This window comes from Labrus mixtus, chromosome 7 (assembly GCF_963584025.1).
Source record: "Labrus mixtus chromosome 7, fLabMix1.1, whole genome shotgun sequence".
Classification (NCBI taxonomy): Eukaryota; Metazoa; Chordata; class Actinopteri; order Labriformes; family Labridae; genus Labrus; species Labrus mixtus.
This window is the reverse complement of record NC_083618.1, coordinates 17416335-17439168: the sequence shown is the minus strand read 5'-3', so window position 1 is coordinate 17439168 and position 22834 is coordinate 17416335. Positions and strand designations below refer to the sequence as shown.

General features: G+C 38.8%; 1 protein-coding gene across 1 annotated transcript; it reads right to left on the bottom strand.

Annotated features, from left to right (window-relative positions):
* LOC132978214 (vesicle-associated membrane protein-associated protein B/C-like) lies at positions 1-21890 on the bottom strand. Its single transcript, XM_061043344.1, has 6 exons — positions 21631-21890; positions 15799-15951; positions 8082-8185; positions 5915-5995; positions 4995-5174; positions 1-2720 (listed from the first exon to the last, which is right to left on the bottom strand). The coding sequence occupies exons 1-6, from the start codon at positions 21686-21688 to the stop codon at positions 2565-2567; spliced, it is 732 nt and encodes a 243-aa protein (XP_060899327.1). The 5' UTR covers positions 21689-21890; the 3' UTR covers positions 1-2564.
* Between the last annotated feature and the right edge of the window lie 944 nt (positions 21891-22834).

Sequence of the window (22834 nt, the reverse complement as noted above, 5' to 3'; positions counted from 1 at the left end):
TCGGTTTGGTAGGGGCTTTATTCATTTAATTTATTAAGATGCTACATAGTCCAACCAGGTTGGGTAGTTTTTATACACCAGAGAGACTACTTGACTAGGAATATTAATCTTCTTCTCAGATAGACTTATTTATTTATTTATATACATACAAAACAGTTTCCCGACTGCTTACATTGATCACGGTGATGGTCAGAGACTCCAGAAAAGGTTAGTGTAGTGTGTTTTTACAACCCTGCCTGGATCAACTAGTATTTACATTTTATTGTTAGTTCCTGTTTGGAGTGCCCGATAAGCATTAATGGAATCAGAGCCGGACAGTGGTAAATTAATAATCACGCAACAGTATATTCTGGTTCTTTTAAAATATTTTACTTGTTTAACATGTTCTGATACTCCAACCAGGATTCAATGAACAAAAAAAAAAAGAATTCTGCAAGTACTAAGTGACCCAGGTCTGATGGCCCGAGACTTGACTGTAGCTCAGGATCAGCTCTGCCCTCCCTTTAAGCAGCAAGTCATCCTCAACCCAACGACTTTACAGAGATACAGTTAAAACACAAGCTGATGTTTATTTCAATTATTAACCCAGCAATCAGATCCATTGTGTTCCACCCCACTTTACACGAAACGATGGGGGCATTTTGTCCTTTTTCTTTAATTTTAGCAAAGCGGGGAAACACCCAAATTTAAGTGGATAAAATGGGATAAATAATTTACTCTTTTTCTGTCAAATATTGCAAAGCAAAATGACATACTCTTCTTCTTATTTCCTTGTGCAAATTTGGATATGGAACATTATGACAGTTCGTTTTTTTCCCTGTTGTTTATTTTTACGAGAAAATAACCATCAGTTTTTAGAACAGTACATTGTCATCATGTGGTCCCATCCAGGCCAGTCTGCTGTATGCTTATTTCCACCCCCATCTTTCTTTTGCATAAAAAACATGTGGTATGCTGAAGGAAGATCAAAGAAGAGACACTCTTAATCTTTGTGCATTAAATACAAACACAACTTAAAATGCAGTGAGGATACAACGTTAATAAGCAACGGATAAATGCTGAACAAACACCCAAAAATTAAACTGCAGTGGAGTTGAAAGAAAAAACAGCAAACTCACCAGCAGTGGAGGACATGCGGCTCAAAACACTCAGTTGATCTCTTGCATACATTTGCCCCAAGCAAAACAGAAAGTCAACAAATGTATGGCTCAGTAGGAAACAATAAAGAGATGGAAAAGACCAAGGTGCCTTACACTCTTACAGAACCTTGATGTTGTTGAAGTTGGCAAGGAAGGACATAACCATTCAACTCTGCATGCACCTTCTGTCCATTCTTTCCTCACTACAGTATATGTATGCATGCTTTCTCTGACTGTGCGTGTGTGTGTGTATATATATGTTATTGTACTGTGTGTATATATATATATATATATTTATAAACCTCCATCTTGGCCTGAGAATAACTTGCCCAAACAGGTCACAAGGCAAGGCTTTATCTGGAGAACAGAAATGAACTAATCATACAAATCTGGAGCTCATTTCTGGTAGCTGCAATATTCTTAAATGCTTCAACCCTAACAACAACAACAAAGAAAATTTACTTGAAATCATAAAAATGGAACAAAAAACACAAAAGAAAGAGAAAACAATCAGAAAATGTAGTTGTGCAAACCTACAGCCAAATCACATATTATTATCACCATTTAAAAAAAAGCAATTAAATTAGATTGAAAAGTCCAGATGCAACACTCTGTTGTGTGAACGCATGCAGTCAAACATCCCCCTCAGACAACCGGGGGTGTGGTGAGCACTGAGTGAAAGGTGAGCGGAGTAAGGTAGAGTGAAATAAAAACACGAGGAAAGAAAATACCTATGGTATTGTGTTTCATCCACTGATCAAGGTCGCTCTACAATCAAGGATGAGCTGATTTTTACAAAGCCTCTGATTGGACAAGTCAGTTTCTTAGCCCTGTGTGTAACCCCGACTGTGCGGATCATCTCTCTGGTTATTCCCTTCCTTAAAGGGGGTTTAGCTGGAAGGAACACCTGGATGTACTGTACAGTGGGGAGAAGGGGGGGAGGGGCTTTGTTTAAATATACATAGGCTCTGGCCTCTGCCGTTTAGAAAAAGAAACAACAATACACTAAAATGACATTCGTACAATTGCAAACTGACTCAATCACACCAACACCACTTTGCCGGTGTTAGAAAATCCATTGGTCTGAATCACGAGCATTTATCATGTTTTTGTTAACCCCCACCCACAAAACCATTCATCTATACAAGAAACTTTGGGAAGAGGACCAGAATGATTATGTGATGATTACGCAGAGGCAAGAGCTGTAACAGTAGGTTTGTTCATAAGATCATAAATCGTTTTTCTTCTTTTTTTCCTCATACATTACTTTTGAAAGTTTTTTACATAAATGAGACTGAATCAAAACTAGTACCACCCCCCCACCCAGCGACATTATGGCATTTCTGATCCAAAAATCCCAGATCCCGTGTTTGCTTTTCTTCCCCCCCAGAAAGCATGCTGCGGCCGACCGAACTGCGCTGCCGTCTACAAGACCAACTTGCCCACGATGACGCCCACCACGAAGAAGAGCACGATGAGGGCCACTGAACGGGCGCTCAAGCCCTCCTCTCTCTTCATGCCAACTGAGGAGTGCTGAGATGACATCATGTTGCTCTTCCTCATCCGAAGACCGTCATCCTCCTAGAGCAATAAAAGGGTGTGGAAAAAGACATGAGTTAGGTATAAGGCTTATTGAGGAATAATTAAATTAGTAAAAAAATAAAAGAAAAAAACAAGAGAGCAAAATAAATGAAGTGATTGTTGAAGTAGAAAACAGTCAGTTTGTCATCAATATGATAAGACAGTATTTATTTACTAGCTCAAAGAAATAGGATCTGCTTAAATCTTCATCTGACCAAATCCCCCAGGGACGGCAGAAGGCGCCAGGCTTCAACACACTTCATTTCCCAGCAGCGGGTGGGGGGGGGGGGGGGGGGGGGGGGGGGGCTCTCTGTTAGTTTAATCTCAGCCGCAGGAGCAGCCAACAGTCGTTCTGCCTCTGGCAAGAACTGAGAGGGGAGAAGGAGGAGGTGGTGATGGTGGTGTTGAGGAGAGGACCGCTTTCCCTTAGCTGTCTGTGGTGTGTGTGTTTGTGACTCATTTCCAGCCAAACTTTAATAAACCCCCAATTTTTTAAATCTTACTTCATTGATCGTTGTGATGGATGTCACACTCATTGATTTCTTGAACCCTGAGGTCTGCCACTGATTATAGAAATGAGCAGTTTTACTTCTTACAAACCTCAATCTGGAGTTAATGTTAAAAAAACACTAAAGGGTGGAGAACACTGCAATGTCTTGTGTTTCCAATCAATTTTCTTATCTTGATTGTGAACATTGATCAGGACAAGAAATAACCAGGAACCACTAATGTAACTGTGATCTCATCGCTCATTTTGTTGATTGAGATAAAACTTTGCTCATTTAGCGGAAGAAAAAGCTCCTTACAGTTTTTAATTTAAGCCTGAAGACAGATGGGTTGTTTGAACCATGTGTTACGAGATTAAATATACAGCAGATATCATAGTTATTAGAATAGATTCATCATTTTCTTAAAAGAGGAACATCTTTTAGTCTTATTTTAAGCAGTGAAGCAGATATTTCCCTCTTTTAGCTAGGGTTGTGTATTGGCAGGAATCCTGCAATTTTATACTACTATCACTATAATGATAGTGATGAACAATTAAGTTCATCACATCTTATTTTTCTTATTTATGGAAAACTCTTATAGGATGAAGACACCACCATTGCACAAAAAAGTGGACTCTGCATTTGTTTTGATCACAGTCACAATAAAGCAACAATATGTAACTTTTCCACTTTAAAATAGAAGTTTCAAAGGTCAATTTTATAGCACAATAACTTTCAACAGGAAGAATGGCATCTGTCCCATGTCCATAGCGTAGCACGATCGCCTGTTTACTGCAATATGTAACCTTGGCAGCGGGCTCAGGTCATCTCGTGAGAAATCCGTACATTAAGAAGCAGAGAGACATCGCTGCTGATATTATACAAAACAGATTGTGATGAAATGACTGTACGGTTATCATTGTCTCATGTTTAGCAGCTTTACCTGGTAACCCAAGTTATGTCTCGGGCTGGCATACAAATAAATGAATAAATTCATCCTACGGCAAAAAGTTTTCTCTTACATTGTTGATCTTCAAGTTAGCTCTATACTTTTGGAACCTCACAAACCTAACTCAACTCATGTAATGAGTGACCCACTCCGATGCATCCATTTAGCCACGAACTACAGACATTGTGGCAACAGTTGACTACACATAAACAAACTCAAGCTGCAAAGTTTGCAAATGGGCACAAGACGCTTACAGAGTCATATTAGTGCAAAGTGCAGTAATGTTACTGTACCTTGTCAGTCGAAATTAATATTTAGCTTTTCACAACGTCTTTACTGAAAATCTCAATCAGATCTCAGAGGAGTTCTTGAGATATATTGAGAATCGTCATACAGACGAATAGATGGACACCGATTTTTCTTGTAGTAAGACCTATACAGCATCATCTGAATGCAAATCAGCAGGTATAGCAGGTAGAGCAGGTATGTTTAGTGAGTGAAGAGCTGTTGCAATGACTACACCTGGATCTGTCTGATTCAGCTCAGTAGGTGAGTGATCACATCCAACGTTTGCTCTGCAGTGATTAATACAAGCTGAAAGCTGCAACGATCAGGAAAACTGGGAAAAGTTTTACCCTCAAGAGTCTCTGCAGTTAGTTTAAAGTGCAGAAGGCAAAGCAAAGGCTAATTGTATCACCATTCTTTGCAGTTCTCCTTGCCAAACACAACACAAAAGAGTGTATCAGTGCCACTGACACTAGTGATACCTGTGGCTTTGCTATATACAAATGAAATATACAAATTTATCAGCTGAAGTCCTGGATTCCTCTTACTCACCCTGATCTGTTTGTTTTCTTCCCGTAGCCTCTGAGCCTCCATCTGCAGCCTCTTGCACTCCTCCATGATCTTCTTCACCTCCCCGTCGTCCAGGGTGGAGCTCATTGACTTCAGAGGCAGCGAAGAGGACTCTGACTTCAGCAAGTTGGACGACATCATCTTGTTGGACTCCATGTCGTGCTGTAAGAGTTACAAGTTATCATGCAAAGAGTTGTCTTTTGCTAAAACAATGTTTCCACGTTGATTTTGTCGATGTAGCTGCCTGGCACATGTATATTTTTAAAGTTTACATGAGGAGACTTGTAGACTTTTAACAAACATTACTTCTGCGTAGTCACAGGCCTGCAGAAACACAGAGCCTCTACCTCTATGTTTGGGGTAGAGTTCACCCAGGGGTGCCTTTTATAAGTGGAACAAGTTGGTTTCAATCAGCATTGTCGTTGTGTAATGGACTCTGTGTTGCTCAGTGACGACTGGGAGTCATGTGTTTGCATTGCACAGCGCAAGATGAATTGCAAACAGCTACCATGGGTATTTTTCTGCTCCTTGTGATCATGAAGGCAGTAGAAGTAGCTCATATCATGACGAGATAACATCCCTAAAGCTGCGTGGGGTCCGAGAAGAATCAAAACCAAGTGCATGTGAGAATAAATTTTAAACAAAAAAACGACCTCTAAAGGGAAGGGATGCTTGTAAGTGTAGCTGAGAGAGGTTAAGAAACTTTAGAGACAAAAAAAAAAAGCCATACAAGTAATAAAAAAAAAATCTTTGGCACCCTGCTGAGGCCAAAAGAAAATGAGCAGGAGACTTCAAGATGCATATTTCCCTTGTAATATTTATATATATTTTATTGTATATACAGTGATGGTGAAAACTGACATGGTGAGGTGTAGAGCAGTGCAGAATAAGCATGTGCTTACCGTTTTTTCATTCTCGGCTGGCATGTCAAAAACACACCTCAGCTTAGAGTCCATCAGCTCGTCTGGCTTGGCCTCCTTCCACTAGAGACACATAAAGGAAGAAAAGTAAATAAAAATAATTCCAACAAATGATACTTTTAAAATCATATCAAGGCACAAGGGACCAGTGTAACATAGCTAAAGAAAGTACAACCAACTGCAACATTTGTCGGTGTAGTTTTTTGTTTATAGCAAGTCAGACTGAATGGCTTCAAAGATGGCTGTTATATGCCAAGAAGAAAGACAAAGGGAAGGATAGTTTGAATATTTCAGATCAAAAGCAGCAAACTCAGGTCACGGTTACACTGGCCATCCGTACCGTGCCCAAGCACGCTTCAACGCTAAAGTCCAGTTCTTTTGACCAGTGTGACCGCTCCGTATCGTGCTCAGGCACGGTACACTTCCTTGGCTTTGGCACACTTCGGAGAGGTGTGCTTCGGCACGGTACACTTCATGCACGAGCACAAGCACGCGGGTAAACAACGTTGATAGCCTTCATTAAGGAGAAATCCAGAGTTTCATGGCTGTATCTGACTAAATGACACAATATAAGACACAAAGTAGCTGTCATGCTCTGTGTTGTTCTCCGATGTGCGGGCATCCGCGCGGCCGAGTCCGTGCGAACGCCCGCACAACGGAGAACAATTAATTTATTGCTGTGTCTGATTAAAATGGCTTAAAATAAGCTGTAAAGTCAGTAAAGTAGCTGTCATGCTCTGTGTTGTTCTCTGATGTGCGGCTGCGGACTCGCCTGTGGACTCGGCCGTGCGTCTATTTTATTTTTAAATTTATGTACAAGAGGTAATCGTGCTTAGGCACGGATAGTCCTGTGTAGTGTGACCGCGGGCCGCGCCGGCCAGCGGGAGAATGGCGCTGCGGGGGGGCAATCGTGCTTGGGTACAGCACGGTACGGATGGCCAGTGTGACCGCGCCCTCAGAGTGAGGAGGGAGCTGGCTGCTGATTATGGCTCTTCACAGGAGGACTGAAAGCTCCAATAACACCCCCACTGGGTCCAAGGCTGAGGCCACTGAGTAGAAACACCAGAGTGGTGATTTGCTGCTCAGCAGAATAAGTCATATTTCAAATGTAATCATTTCAATTTAAGCAAATGATGACTTTGACGATTATTTTTACAGTAAGATTGCCGTCAATATAGCATGTAAGGTGGGCGTAATTTGAATCTTTCAGGGTACTGTGAAATTATCTGAGTGGGTCAAAGTCTTGCAACCTTTAGTTGTTCCAATTGGGTGTCTGACTCCACTTCTCATGTAAAGCAGGGGGTGCTGCGTTGCGGTCTATCTCTGGTGTGCTCTTCTGATTTAAATCTAATTTCTGTGAAGGTTACGGACACAGGCATGGACAGTTATGGAACAGGATTCAGGCTGTCTTGCAGTGGACTCTCTCTATTGTTAGAATGGCTTAGGTTGATTCAGTGTGTGTAGGTATTTTTTATGTAAGTGTGAGTCACTACATCATGCAACACATTTGCAGGCAGATTAAAGCTATCCAGGTGGTGGTGTAAGGTCCCGTTCTCTCTGCAAGCCTTAAAGCTCAAATCAGAATTTTTGCTCAGAAACGTTTTTTCTTGTATGGCTGTTCACATTACAGCATGCGCAGAAGAAAAAACCCAATCACATCTACAACCACCAGTAAAATAAAAAGTGTGTTCTTCGCAGTTATTGAGGTAACTTTATGGTTAACCCTGTTTTTTCAGCAATACGAAGGTGTTTCACTTCTTACTGGGTTAGATTACCGTTAAAGTTGCTTTCCGACCTCACTGTTCAGACTGAAGCCACATTGGAAAAGATCCGGACTGTATCCGATTTGGATTCACATATTAAAGTGGCCAAAATCTGATTTGAAAAGATCAGATATCATGTGACCTGTGCTATTCACACTGTCATAAACAAAATCAGATCTGAGTCACAACGGAGCAAAATAATCTGACTCAGATTGACCTGCTGTGTGAGCATTGCCTAAGAGATGAGACCACACATGCTGCTTTGGCTTAACTCTCCTCATTTTCTTTTGCAATGTGTCAGCGCTATGACACGACCTCTCACCCTGGCTGATTGACTGCCTCTTTCCTTACAGTAAAAGTCATTAAATCTGAAGTGAAACACTCACCACTCCCTCCATGTCGGTCATGTCAGGAGGTGCTAACAGGGACTGGACCATGAACTTGTGTTTGCTCTTCTCATTGGGATCGTAGTCAAAGGGCTGAAGCATAACTGAAACACAAAAACACAACCAGTGTCAGCATAGGCAAGAGAGCATACGTTATAAAGACTTCAGGATTCATTCTCTCATTCTCTGTGAAAAGAAAAGTTAAAACAAGGTGATAAAGGGTAAGAAAAGACTGCAAGCTCTGGTTGGGTTGTTAAAATGATTAAGGACAGTGGTTCAGGGAAATCCCTGCAAGAGCGAACAAGTTTAATCTGCCGGATCCAGAAATAATAAACGAGACAGGAAAGAAGAAACATAATATCATTTTTGTGAAAACTTTAAAGGAGAAAACCCCTGTTTCATTGCACTGCTCAAAGATATAGGAAGGGGAGGAAAGCAAGGCTGCATTAATGTGATGTCTTGTAAGGACCTTAATACGTAGTTGTTCAATGTAACCACAAATGATCATTAAGTGTGGACATTTTCAGCAAACACCATGAAAGATAATTACATACTTGGCAATTGTACTCCTTGGTTAACCAGGGAAAGGTAAGAGATGTCAGGAAATGAGGGGCAGAGAGATGCAACGAACATTCCCTAATCAGCCAGACACTGGGACGGAAATATTTACGGTAAATGTGAACACTATCAGTTTGTATTGGTAATATACTTTATTTTCATGTCATCATAAGCTGTTAAAGTATAAAGCCACACATCCAGTTAAATATAAGATTCAAAATATTATGACAGTTATTTGTTTCTATACACGTGTGAAACCACTGCCGTAAAGATTGATACTAAAACTATGAAGTCCCTTTAACAGAAATAAACTTCAGAATATCATATCTTTTAAGAGGATCTATTATTTAAGTACACAGCTGCATGAAAGGATTTACGTAAATCATGAGGAGAGGGAAACGGGTGTTATGACAAAGGTTGCACCACAGAAGACACAGTCTGTCATCAGGAGGTCTACCCATGATTCCTCTGGTCACTTTGTGTTGATGTGACTCCACTTAGTTTTGTTTCCCTTTTTCAGAACCTCGTCCTCACTTCCTGTCTTCACCCAACATGTCTGATGAAGTGTCTTGTTAGTGCCCTTCAAACTGCTGCAGGAACACAATGTGATTTGTGGGAGAAACCTGCTGCACCACCAAACGCAAAATAAACACTTCTGAAACCCCAGCGATTAATCCGTTACTTTTCTTTGTCAGCATCTTTCCTTCGCCCTCCCTTCCCCAACTCTGTGTCCACTCGTCTGGATTAAATTTGAATTAGTGAGTATCAAATACCCATGAATTTGTCAAACAGTAAAGTAGGGCCTCCACGTCTTCAAGGCTCTGGGCTTGCCTCTGCTGCACGGAAAAAAGTGCTGGAGATGATTTATGTCCAAGTTTGTGTTACCATGACGGCGAAACACTGACAGATCTAGAAATACCCCAGGGGGTAATCTTTCTAACAGCTTCCAACCCTGTTTTTTTTCTTTCTTAACGTTACATATCCCTCTAACAAAAAGCAGGTGTGGGGTTGGAAGACTACTTTAAGGCATCACCACATCAGGCCTCTCAGTCACTGGTGTGTTATTTGATGTCATTCCAATGACTGGGAAGGTATTTCAAAGCTGTAACGATGATTTACAATGATCACTTTCTTATGTCCGTTTTCCAAGTGGAAGGGAGGGGATGAAAATAGCTATTGATTGGTTATCTATTTACTCCTTTGACTTCAGCTTTGAAATTAGTAATTGTGAGGCATATTTGACATCAGTACCACTGTTTTGGGTGATTCTTTGGCCTTTGCTTGAAACAAATGACCTCCTAATTTCAAAACAAGCACGGCTATCAGGATGGTTTTCATACATGGCACATGCCAATTCTCCCCAGAGTGGAAAACCACGGAGATGTAGTGCATCATTAAAGCAATCAGGGCGGTTCAATATCCCAAACCAGAAACAGACGGCATGAACAGATTGAGAACGTCCTGTTTGAGTCAGAACCAATTTGCACGGTCATCTACCTCAGGTCCGAGGGGACAATACTAGAGATTGAAGGCAGGATAGCATGTACGTTCATTGAGAATCAGCAAATAACACGAGAACTAAAGATCCAGAGCCACAGCCTGAGAATGAAAACACACACATCAAGCGGGGAAAAAATGATTTACAGCTTCTTTGATCTACAGTCTCTGAACACACTTTTACAAAAAGCTACGTCTGCTAATGGCCTGACTTATTCCTTCTCCACGCAGTGTAATCATTTATAACACTCACAGAGGCTAATTGTAGTCAACACGGTCAAGCAGGAGGGTTATCGCCTGTCTGCTTGTTTATGATGAATGGAACCATTAGAGGGGTGAGGGAGGAAGGCAAGAAAACTTTCCTTTCCTGTCGCTAATTAAATGTGTCCCACGAGAAAAGGCGCTCAAAACAGTCCCTGCTAACTATTTACCTTGAAGTGCTTACAGAGGTCCACCCAAGGTTCATATTACCTCATATTCACAAATACATGGAGCCAGTTTTTCAGATACATTTAACAAGATAATACAAGAGTAACCAGTAGGGATGCAAATGGGTGTCGGTTGAGCATCGGTATCAGCCAACATCGGACTTGTTGACAAACATCGCCAATCGGCAAATGATGAGGCAAACACTGATGTCAGTAAACAATGTGTCTCCATTGTGTCACTTCAATCTAAAGCTGGCAAGCTAGTACAACTGTTCCTTAAGATAAGAGGAGTTTGATTTGGCAGAAGACGTCAGCTGTTGGATAAACTGATTTGTTTTCAAGGTCAAAAGTGACAGACAATGTTGGCAGTTTGGGAGTCTTAGAGTCAAACTATATCTGACAAAGATCAGCTATATGCACTTTGTAAGACCTGAACTAATGACATTTCAATACTCCAATAGCATAGCTCATTTGAAAAAGGGACACAAAGAATCATCAGAACCAGTTATCAGCAACATTTTAATTTAAAACATTGGTATCAGTGGTTTACTTATCGGTGCCTCTCTAACCAGGAAAGTTTTATCTTCCAACTGTGAAAAAAAAGAAAAAAAAACTTCATAGATCTAAATTTTGACAATCATCTTTCTCCAAAAAGTTCTGCCAAAACAGAAAAATATTACCAACTCAAATCTAAATCTAATAAAATCCAGACATGAAATAATTTAAATCAAAAGTGAAGTTAAGGTGAAATGCAAACCAGAGCTGTTCTGATTTTAGCTTAATGTGCAAAATGATACCGGTATATGGGCTGAGGATGTGTGTGTCTTAGTGTATTATGCTACGTGTACGTCATGTTTTTTCTGTATATGATTACATATCTGTAGGATATTGTGTGTTTTTATGAGCTGAAAACTTATATATTATAGTTTCAGTATTATATAGTTAAACTTTAGGTGGAAAAGCCCAAAGAGGGTAAAAGTAGGAAATGTAATTGCCCTGATCAATTATCATTGTTCCTTTATGTGGATTCCTACATATGGAGTAGACCTACACAAGGTTGTATATTGCTGAGCTACATCTTTGTTGTCCTTGTTTAAATCAATTAAAACAAACCAAAAATATCCAAATATATAGTTTAAAATGTGTCTATAAATATTTTGTTGTAGTCACACAAGTACAGCCGAAAACCTATGTATTATGCAAAAACGGAGTTAAGTAGCAAAACTTAACTTTTGAATTTACACAGATTTATTCAGTCAATCTGCAGACTTATTATAAATCCATTATTTCATCACTTCTGGAAAGTTTTAAGTGCAATTTTTGAAAAATGCAATGCTTAATTTCAATGTCCATATGGTATGATACAAGAAAAACAATCTGTATTCTGTCATCCAGTTTCAATAAAAGTATAAATTGAGACTTCAGCACTTCTCTGACCCACTAAATATAAATTCTCAGCCGCATTGCAGAAAACAAATACTGTGTCTGACAAATTAATGAAAATAAAGAAACAGATGTGGCAAAAACAAAAGATAATGTCTCCGTTTGATTACGAAAACACTGCACTGACTAACGGAACAAGATACAAGGTGGATTAGAAGGGGACTTTAAGACATGATGCGAAACGAGATATGATATGACACATGATCTCACACTGCTCGTTGTGTGACACCCCTATCTATAACAGTAACCTTTTCACAGCGACTCAGAGAAGCCTCAGTTGTAAACGACTGTTCCCCATCTACGTTTCTCTATATTGCTCAACACTAAAGCTTGGTCAAAGATCAGCAAACCTACAGAGACGATATAGCGTGGGAGTGAGAGAGAAAGTCAACCAGAGCTGTGGCGATACAGGCCTTGAGGGAAAACTCACCGGGATGTAGGAGCCAACTCTCATGAAACTTTCTCATATTCAGGCTTCTCGTGGCAGCAGGATCACACACATTCTGATTGTGCTCTCCTGTGTCCATCTAATTCAATATCAACCAAAAAGGATATAGACCAGATAACCCATTTTAACAACAACCCAGGAGTCGACAGCAATACATCCACCACGCTTTTAAAGGAACCAGCTGAACACTGAGAAGTTAGGTTCTGTTGTGGAAATCTAGTTAGTGGGTTAAAATGTCAAAAGACATTTTTTAAATATAGGAACAGGCTGAGTTGGAGCATCAAAGCATAAAAGTTATATTGAAAAAAGTCAGGAGAATAGAGCTGACCTATATTGAACTATACGTTTTATGAATTAATTTAGTCCATTCAGAGTGGATTATTCAATGATTTTTCAACAGTAAGAGTCTGCGTATGTACTGAGAAAGCTGCTTTACAAACTAGCTTCAATACAGACCATAGTCTTCAGCTGTGATGCTTTCCTACATTTGCTGCAGACTATGCTGATACTAATGTCAACTATAATTTGAGCACACTTTACTGGATAAACTGTGTGAGTCCATTTCTAAAATCACAAGCATCGTTTCTGATCTATATGTTCACTATAAAAAGTTTCCATACCAGGAAAATGTGCAAGTACTGGTAAATGTCTGAAAGGCAAACACTCTTAAATATGTCAAATGTGCGAGAAAGCGAAACAAGTTTCATACAGAATGGAGACCAATGTGTTAAATGTTTATGATTTGAAAAATAAAAAAGAGAAAAAGTTTGAAGTGACTCCTTTGGCTTCTTTGTCCTGGCATCATTAACTCACATAAGCAGGAACTGCTTTGTTTCAGTCTTTTATTCAGTATAATATAGGTCAGCGCAGGCTTATGAAGCCTTCAGAGATAACAATAGAGTAGTTACATGTTATTGTGGTGTTTTTCTTTTTGCTTTGTGCCTCCATTAATTTTATATAACATGTCCTGAATATGTCAGACAACTTTCTGACATAATAAGCTCAATATTTGTGGACACAAGGATCTTCAGGACGTTGACGCCACATATTTTCCACTCGAGCTGCTACATAACACCAATCAAGCTCAGCAACATTCCTGTGGTCATGGCTACATTATATATTACATATACAGTTACAGCTGGGTTATGCTTCAAAAGCACTATGTGTATCTCAGCTAAGCCAGCAAATGACACATCTCCAGTTTGTAGGTATCCTGTGGCAGACAGCTCTCTTTCTCAGTGCAAGTGGATGTGTGTCTAAGTAGCTTCTTTGTGCTGATTTTTTTGTAAATTACAGGCTAGAAATACGAGACAAACTAGACTGGAAAGTGTTATATATCAATGCAGTCTTGTTAAATTGAGGGAAATACCGTTAGTTTAGGAGTGACTATTTGTGAAAAATTCTGAAATTCTTTACACGAGACCCCTTTTGAAATGTTTTGACAACCAAGACATGTTTGTTCTACTCTATTCAGAGCTGTTTTGTATGCTCAGGAGACTTTATCAGTTAAGTATAATGTAGGAAGAAAGAAAGGTTGCCTGTGCAGTTTTGTTGTAAACAAACTTAAGTTTACACACACAAAGAATATATTTTGATGTATTTAATTATATGCTTACAGTCTTTTTCTGAACTGCTTCTGCACTGCTGCATATTTGGGGGTATTAACTCCACCATCACTTGTTCTGTATGTTGTCATCCACTAAAAAAGCATGGATGTAAAAAAAAAAAAAGCTAACATTCACCATCAAGCATCCAGATCTTATGCAAGTCCTATGATTTGAAGCTCATGCCACACTCACAGATCTCTCCTTGAATTTTAAGGTGTTATGAAAAATGCTGTTGTTGCAGTTTGTAATGGTTACACTGCAGCAAGATTCGGGAAACCTAGTTAAAGAAGTACAGCATGTAGACAGGAATGCTGGGCTGTGTATGAAGCTGCAGGTTGTGTACAAGGCTGCAGGGTTAATACTGACATGAACAAAGCAAGTGCTTTTAGACAGTCCAATGTCTATACCATTAGGTATCAAAATTTTAAAAAAAGTGAAACGTTTGTTAATCAGTCTAACTTGTCCCTTATGTTGTTGCTACATGTTAAGATACATTTAAGGGAATAAACAGAGGTAAAGTCAGATCTATTGAGCACAAATAAGTGTAGTAATAAGGCTTATTTGGCGCATTCACGCAGTCCATGAGTTTTTTTCCTGCCAGTTCTTTCTGCATCTGTTGCTGCAGCTCTGTTGACTGTAGTCTGGATTATGTGTTTACCTTCTTTATATTTCTTAATATCATTATATTATCTGAGTTTTTAAACTATGACCAACTCCTGAAGGCAGACTCTTTCATGATCGTGATAGGTAATATGGAGCTAACATGGCTCCTCTTATGTGAATGCCCTAATGGAAACCCTGGGTTTGACTTAAAAAGGTTAATAACCAACTTTGTGTGACTGCTTTTATCAGGGTTAGTGAAGCAAGATGACCAAAGAATAGTGTGGTATGTTGATAAACCTATATGTTTCTTTAAATTAACTTAATGAGTCCAGTTTAAAAGCATACAAAGCCAACAAGTTGAGAGAGCACAACCCCTTGTTATCCTGATAAGTTCACTGCTTTTGAGTGCTCCCTAAACACAACAAGGCTACATGTGTTTGCCCATACTAACTACATCCGCAGAAAACAATCTCCTTTTGGGGCTCGAACCTGTGACCTTTCTCAACCCAATAAGTGGAAGAAATGATGGCAAGTGACATAGAGAACTGTGCTGATTTTTCGCCCACTTGCTGACTGCAGGCCCCTGTGACACAGTTTGCAGTTGTTGACACCAGATATGGGAGTTTGTAAATTGAGCCCGTGGCTGTAAAAGGCAGAGGTGGTACAGTGTGGAAAAAGTAGCCTGTACCTGTCTCGACTGGGAATGAGGACTGTGCTCTAAAGAGTAACGTATTGTTTAAAAAAAATTTTTTTATCCCTTTTGAAACTTGTCACAGGCACAACTGCTATAACATGATCTTGAAATAACATCTGCATTCATCATTTTACCATAACATTGTTTTGCTGACTCAAAAATTAAAGAAATCTCGGTCAAGTGAATAAAAAAAAATTGCGATTACAATTAGTTAAGAGATGTTTATTTCTTGTCATTTGTTCTTTTTGCTCTTGAAGGATGTCACGTGTCCGGTAAACGACCATTTTAGAGATTATTCTTTCTCACTGATCAGTTGTCTGCAGTGTTTTAAATCCTCTTTTTTTACTATGCTCTGAGATAAAATGGACCTCGACATGTGGTTATACCACAGGAACCAAGCACCAAGTACCATATACCACATACTCTCTTCAATCCTTACCTGAGACGTTGATTGACGTTCCTGCATCGATGATTCCGCTGTTTGGCCGCACACAGTACCGGCGCGGCGCTGTCGTCTTAACCTTGAAACACACATTCCTGTCTGTAGGGTTGGAGAGCTTGAGAATTGCTGTGACCACGTCTGAGAAAGGACCTGCGAAGAAGGAAGAGCAGGAGGTGAAAACCTAAACAACTCTGTATTAAACAAGACAGGGTTAGTTCAGAAGAACATGTATTGGTTTGAACTTATATTATGTCTTCTAGAGACTGCAATTTTAATTTTAATTTCAACATACGTAAAAGAACTAAAAAGGTTTGGCATCAGATAACATCACATCAATAAAAACTGAGATCTATTTTCGTTTACATTTTTCGAAGTGTTTAACACGTTTGGAGTTATGATCTCACAAACCACATTGATCAAGTTGATTAAAATTCCACATGGTTGGAGAAAATCACACATACACAGACTGATGGAGAATGAAACTGGCACTGGCACAAAAACTCAAAGAAGCCTGAAGTGTGTGTGAGCTGAGGCATCAGAAAGTGACTCAATTAAAGCAAATGAGTGTCTCTTAGTAAACTAATTGACATACATAATCAGCACGCAATATCAAATTCATTATCTGTTGCTACACAAAATTATAATGAATAGACCTTTATGAACCTCCCTGACAAACAGAAAATAAAAACAACTGACAAGAACTGCTTTTTACTCTTAATTGTTTAAAAGTTGCTGTTATATATTGCAGCATTAACATAGAAACAGTGTTGAAATTGTGCAACCAAAAAATAACCAAAAACACAAAGTGATACTGTGTATAGAGTACACATAGCAAAATCAATAATTTGAGATTTTAAACAGAGGTTGCTAAATAATCAGGACTAATATATAAGCATGTATTCTTTATTTTATCTGAAATTTTAGATCATCATAGTTTTGCTGCCAAGTGCAGCAAAGTTTGTTTTTAATGATTGATAGTTTTACTCAAGATTTAATAAAAAGATTCCCACAATGCCATCATTGTCTCTCATGTCTGACACTGACTCCAACAGGTGACTTCCTCTGCTCAATGAAAAGCCTCTTCTCAGCGTGTAGGTGTACTACATGTCAGCACTGAATCAATACGACACCACAGGTACAACAACGGCTACTGACATCGGTTAATGCCACATTATTTGCTGATGTCTGTCAAGAGGACCGATATTGGCTGATACAGATGTTAAACCAATGCATCAAAGTATCCTTATAGATAAATAAAAATAGGAATATAACATATATGACTCTTCAGCCATGCAAGCTTTAGATTGAACAAACTCATTCCATGAATTATCTGTTAAAAGGAAGTGTTCAAACAATGTGGAGCTATTGTTTAAAAAAAATCTGATTTGAATTGATTTACATCTTCTTATTGTCCATATTTAATCCCTTTACACCACACAGAGAATTCATTAGCGTTGCAGTTTTTCCAACCTGGGAAAAAGCTCTCAATATGTGCCGGTCCTATTTAAACTGCTGAAAATAATACAAGATGTGGGAAGACTGAATCAGAGGTCCAGAGGCACCAGACAGATTAATAAATTCAGTTATTGCTCTTAAATTTAACACCAGCCAAAAGAGCGGAGAGCACCTTTGATTCATCCTAAGAAGACGAATGAAGTGAAGGAATTTCCACTTTAGCGTGAGGTTTTCTTTTCATGTGAGTGATAATGACATAAACAGAAATGTAAAGTCTGTTGGACATTAGAGCTCTTTGGACATTAAAATGTGCAAATCTAATCGTGCTAATGGATTAATGCTGGGGTAAATCCAGAGTCTAATGAGTCTTATTTGATATTATCTGCACATTACTCATTATGTACAGGTTGTGCTCTTACTTGTATCCCCCATTTAATTCCAACAAATCTTATTCCATGAATAACCAAAATGCTCCCTTACAAAACCACAGAGTTACGTGTCACTAATTTATTCTCATTTTATTCTGGCAACGGTTTATTTATTGACAGAAGTCCAGAAACTGTTCAAAGAAATGCGTCCAGATTAACTAACTGGCAACTATTAGTCACTCCTGTGTTTTTCCAGAACGTCTGCTGACATCAGAGCTAATTTATAGTCAACTAAGGGGCTATATGGAAAAAAAGGTACGTTAACTTCACAGAAAGTTAGGAAGTTAAGTGCCAACACCACTTATTTCTAATCAATTAAACTTAAGAAAGTCACTGAAAATAATTTTGAAGCTTTACAGTTTGTTAAAAAAATTACAACATTATTCATAAATTATCTTATGTCAATGACAGGAATAATAACTTTTAGATCTTTTAGGAAGGCCTGACGCAGATTTAGAGATGCGTCTAATGATTATTTCCATTGACATCATCGGTTATTTTTATGGTCCATAAAATGCGAGAAAATGTTGAAACATGTTATCTATTCCTAAATCCCAAGATGTCATCTACTATCTTGATTTTGTTTTTTCCCACAACCCAAAGATATTCCCTTTAACATCAAAGACAAAAAAAGAAACCAGAAAAAGGTCTATAAAAAGCTGGAATCAGACCATTTTGACTTTTTTTTACAGAGTCACACTAAGACACTTCTTTTCTATAATTATTTATCCATGTTTTTATCACTGTACTGCTGCATATTAAGATTTGTTCATCACACAGTATCTGAACCACCCGATTGTCAGCAATAAGCAAACATCTATAGTGGTTGTTGTTGGTTTGAGACACTAAGACAGTCTTGTGATGTTTTTTAAGCTGCCGAGGCGATAAATAACTTCTATGTAAAACTCATGATTTCTCACAAGTGTTCACAGTGAACTTAACATTTGATGACCAACTTCCAGTTTAAATACAAACAAGATTGGAGCTGTAAATTGTAATTCATACACACAAATATAAGAAAAATACAAAACTTAGCCTAGCCAAACTTTCTACTGAAGCATATATTTCAAACTAACTTGTAAACTAGGTCGCTGCTGTTGCTAGTATGGCGAGTAAAGCCAGTTCACTTGAAAGAGGCCCCCTCACTGTGCATGAAAACATGGAACTGTTTCAGAATTAGCACATACACCAGATTCAAGATAAAATTTCAGCTCAGCAAACATCCAGAGCAACTGACACTTCCCTTCTCCTTTGAGCAAAGACAGAGAGGAAACTCAGACCCTCACAGGCTTGGCTCAACTTCTAAAGGCCTTTAATGAAAGGGACTCACGCCACTGACTACTGTACACCTGATCTACTACTTCCTGAAAGTTTCTTGGGAGAGCACCCAGCTCAAGAAAAACCACAAAAGGCAGTTAAAAACTATTATGAAGAGCAGATATTTGAAGCTGTCGACTCTCAAGGTTAGATTTAATAAATAGGAGATGAAAAGTGGGGAGCTGGCAGTGTTTTGTAAAGATTTGTTAACAGCACTCCTGACGACGATGAAAATGATTACAAAATGGAGAAGCCCAGTCCCTAAAATTTGAGTGTTTGGCTCACAGATGGTCTGAGACTTTGGCTAAAAAATTGTCCTACGATCCGTTTTACTGAAATTTCACACGACATGCCTACATATAACATGGAGCCTGGAGCATGGGATTTCTTGTTTTGTGTAATATACTGAGAAGGCACATAGCTCCTTTCTTTGTGGTTAATGCTCGTCCATGTAAACATATGATAAGACACCAAACATATGGAATATACTTGTTATATTGTGTTAAAATATATTTAACACAATTTCGGTCAACGATTTCAGTTATAAATAAGCTTGCAAGGTATATCCAACTACAAGTAACCATAGCAACAGTTCATCTGTTTCATGCTAAGTAATCTGGAGAAGGATCAACCAGATCATGTTTTGTTTGTTGTTGTTCTTGTAACACCTCAAGAAACAAAAAACTGTGTGGACATAATAATCAATGAGCTGCACTCTCCACTGCATGGCATATTCCTTTATTACAAGTAACATAAGGGGAGGATTATTTTTGAGTGAGTTCCCCATCATCCTCATGCTGGAAACACTCACACACCAAAATTGCAAAAATTAATTTCAACAAAAAGTTGAAATCCGTTTTGGTGCATGTTTCTGAAGCGTATCCCACTACCATAGAGCTCTGTTGCTTCCTTTTGGCCAAAATAATTATTAAAAATTATTCTGTTTTTAGTTCAATTTGACCAGTGCCAAGAGCATCACAAGTCTAATACCACTATTCCTACAGTATTAATAAGAATAACAGCTGGTACAGTGTATGTCTGATGGACTCTGCTTGTATAAAGGTGTAACAACCTGGAATTCAAATTAACTTAATTCGACTCTAAAGAATTTGATTAATAAACAAGTGCAGTCCAAAATGCACAAATGTTGAATGCACAGGTGAAACTAGGAGTGTACGTTATACAAGGTCTAAGACAAATATCTTAATTGTTGTTTTAACAATGTGCAGAATGACAATATCGAGTATGTCAATCATTTTGCAAAAAACTATCAAAACACGCCTGCTGATTTGACAGTTTTTGTATCGCATTAACCTGAATAACGAACAACTGTTTTTTTTTTTTTTTAAATAAGCTGTTTTTACTGTTATCATAAACAAAATCTAATATATTATTAACAAGAGTGTGATAAACAAAAAAACAAGACTTTTCCAAACACATTTTTGAGATTTGCTTTACACGTTTTTGAGGGATGCAAAATTTTGTCAATTAACATTATAAGTAAAATCCTCCAAAATATTGCGATATTATATTTTGGTCAATCATGCACAGCCCTCAATGCACCTCAAGCCAACTAGCAGATTTACTGCAAAGCTTTTATATAATTTAATGTTACTTTGAATGTTATTTCACATACCTGCTTTACTACTAAATGTATAAACTATTTTGTGATGGTCTATTTCCCATAATCCCAACTAGCTCATTTTTGTTTGCACTTGTATCAAGGCAGCCTACAACTTCAAGAGGATGCATAATAATGTATCTCCAAACTTCAAGAGGATGCATAATAATGTATCTCCAAACTTCACTCCTGATTAGAGTAAAAGTTTGAATGTGTTAATCTCGTTTGAGAGGCCAACTTTCGTTTGAACAATTTAAAAAATGTAAGAAACAACTAAGCTTCTTGCTCCAGAGTTCAAGGTGCAATATGTCACACTGTGGCAGGATCTCTGTAATCTTTTCAAATCGGATATAATAGCACCATATTTGTTTATGTAACAATATTTGGGCCTAAAGCAACGTGGCATCTTGCAGCCAAATGCAGGGATTCACTAAGAAGTCTATTAGCGATAATAAAGCTCAGGCATGTTAATGACCCGTGTGTATACCACATGAAACAGGAGAGGTTGTCCTGCTATTTCGTCCTGTGAGCTGTCAGGTTATTAAATGACAGCTGGCTGGACAGCAGAGCGAGACAGCCAATCAGAAAGCGAGCTAATGTTGGCTAACTACCCTGCTAGAGATGTTGCAGTTCATGTGCAATGAAATGTAATGAATTCACAAAGCTATTACGTTGTGAAATATTTATGAAGACTGGCGTTTTCCTAGTGGGCATTCTTGGCGTTTGTTTCACTTGGTAAACCCGATTTAGAGGGAGCAGAAATGTGGTGACAGGGCCCGGCTAGCTTAGCTCACCGGAGCTAATCCAGCTAGCTGTTTAGCGAGTTGACCTACCGTCCCTTTTTGGGGCTTTTCTTTTTTTTTTATTGCATATACATCATCAAATGTCTACTGCAAAGTCTACCCAGTTTGGTGATCGTAACACCGATCAGCCCCCTCCTCACCCAGCTGGCAAAGACAGCTCCCTCCCCCCCCCCTCTCCCGTCCAAACCGGGCCCTCCCCTCTTACCTCTGAATTTGAGTTCGTGCTGAGGCTCCAAGAGCAGGACCTGTTCCGGCCTGGCCATGTCCCAACAGCTGGAGCGGGGTTATCGCGCTGCAACCAGTTCCTGTCGGTAGCCCCCGTGTTAGGATGTTTTTGAGGGTTGAAAACGCCAGTAGAGATATTCTATCAATGAATTAGCAGTGTGGATATCCTGTCCCCCCGGTCACTGGTGCTACTCGAGCTACTAACGCCTGTTGTGATGCAGCAGGAAGGGACTGAGAGACAGCCCGGTGACGTCACTGCCTCTGCAGAGCGAGCCGCACGGCGCGTGTGTGTGTGTGTGTGTTTAGTGCTCCCCCCCCCCCCCCTTATGGCAGGGTGCACCCATAAGGCTCTGGGTGCACCTACAGGGGATAAAGAGGGACCACCACATCGTTTTAAGGAAACCTGAAGTATGAGAGGAATAATATTGTAAAAAAAAAAAATGCAGGCTCTCAAAAAGTTTAGAATCCAAGTTTCTAAGTTATGATAGCCTTATTTCACAGAGTGCTTTTATGTCTTTACAGTTGTAGAAAATATCATGGTGGGAAAGTGCAAAAAAAAATAAAAAATCTAAATAAAAATAATAATAGTGATTAGTATTAGAGGTAGAAGTTGTAATGTTTAACAACAATTGTAATCATTAAAGAAATCATACCAATCGTAATGTCAAGAAATGTGTTTTATTAATTTAATAATTTTAATACACTTAAATCAATACTGTCAATAATAAAATGTACATGTATGATGAAGTCAATTTTAAAAATATTTTTTTTTGGCTCATACAAATTACTTTTGGTTGACAAAATGCCCAAGATGACACAAATACAAAATATAAACTTATTCTGAATGTTTTGTAGTGAGATACATTTCAATACCCAATTACAAATGTACACGTTGCTTAACTTTTTTTTGTACATGAAAATTTTGACTTGAAATCACAGGAAGGCCGTACTTATTCTATTATTGATGGCTCTATTCCAATTAGTGTATCACAGAGCTGGTGTGCACAATTTCCTTAAGTATCAAATTTGCAGCAGTCTTTTAATGTACTGCAGGATACCCTAAATGACCTGCGATTAGTCCTCAATGCTGACAAAACTAAATGTATGCTTTTCTCGAGAGCTACAGAAATTAACAAAAACGATATCAAGATAGTTGCCAGAAATGGGCTAATGATTGAGAGAGT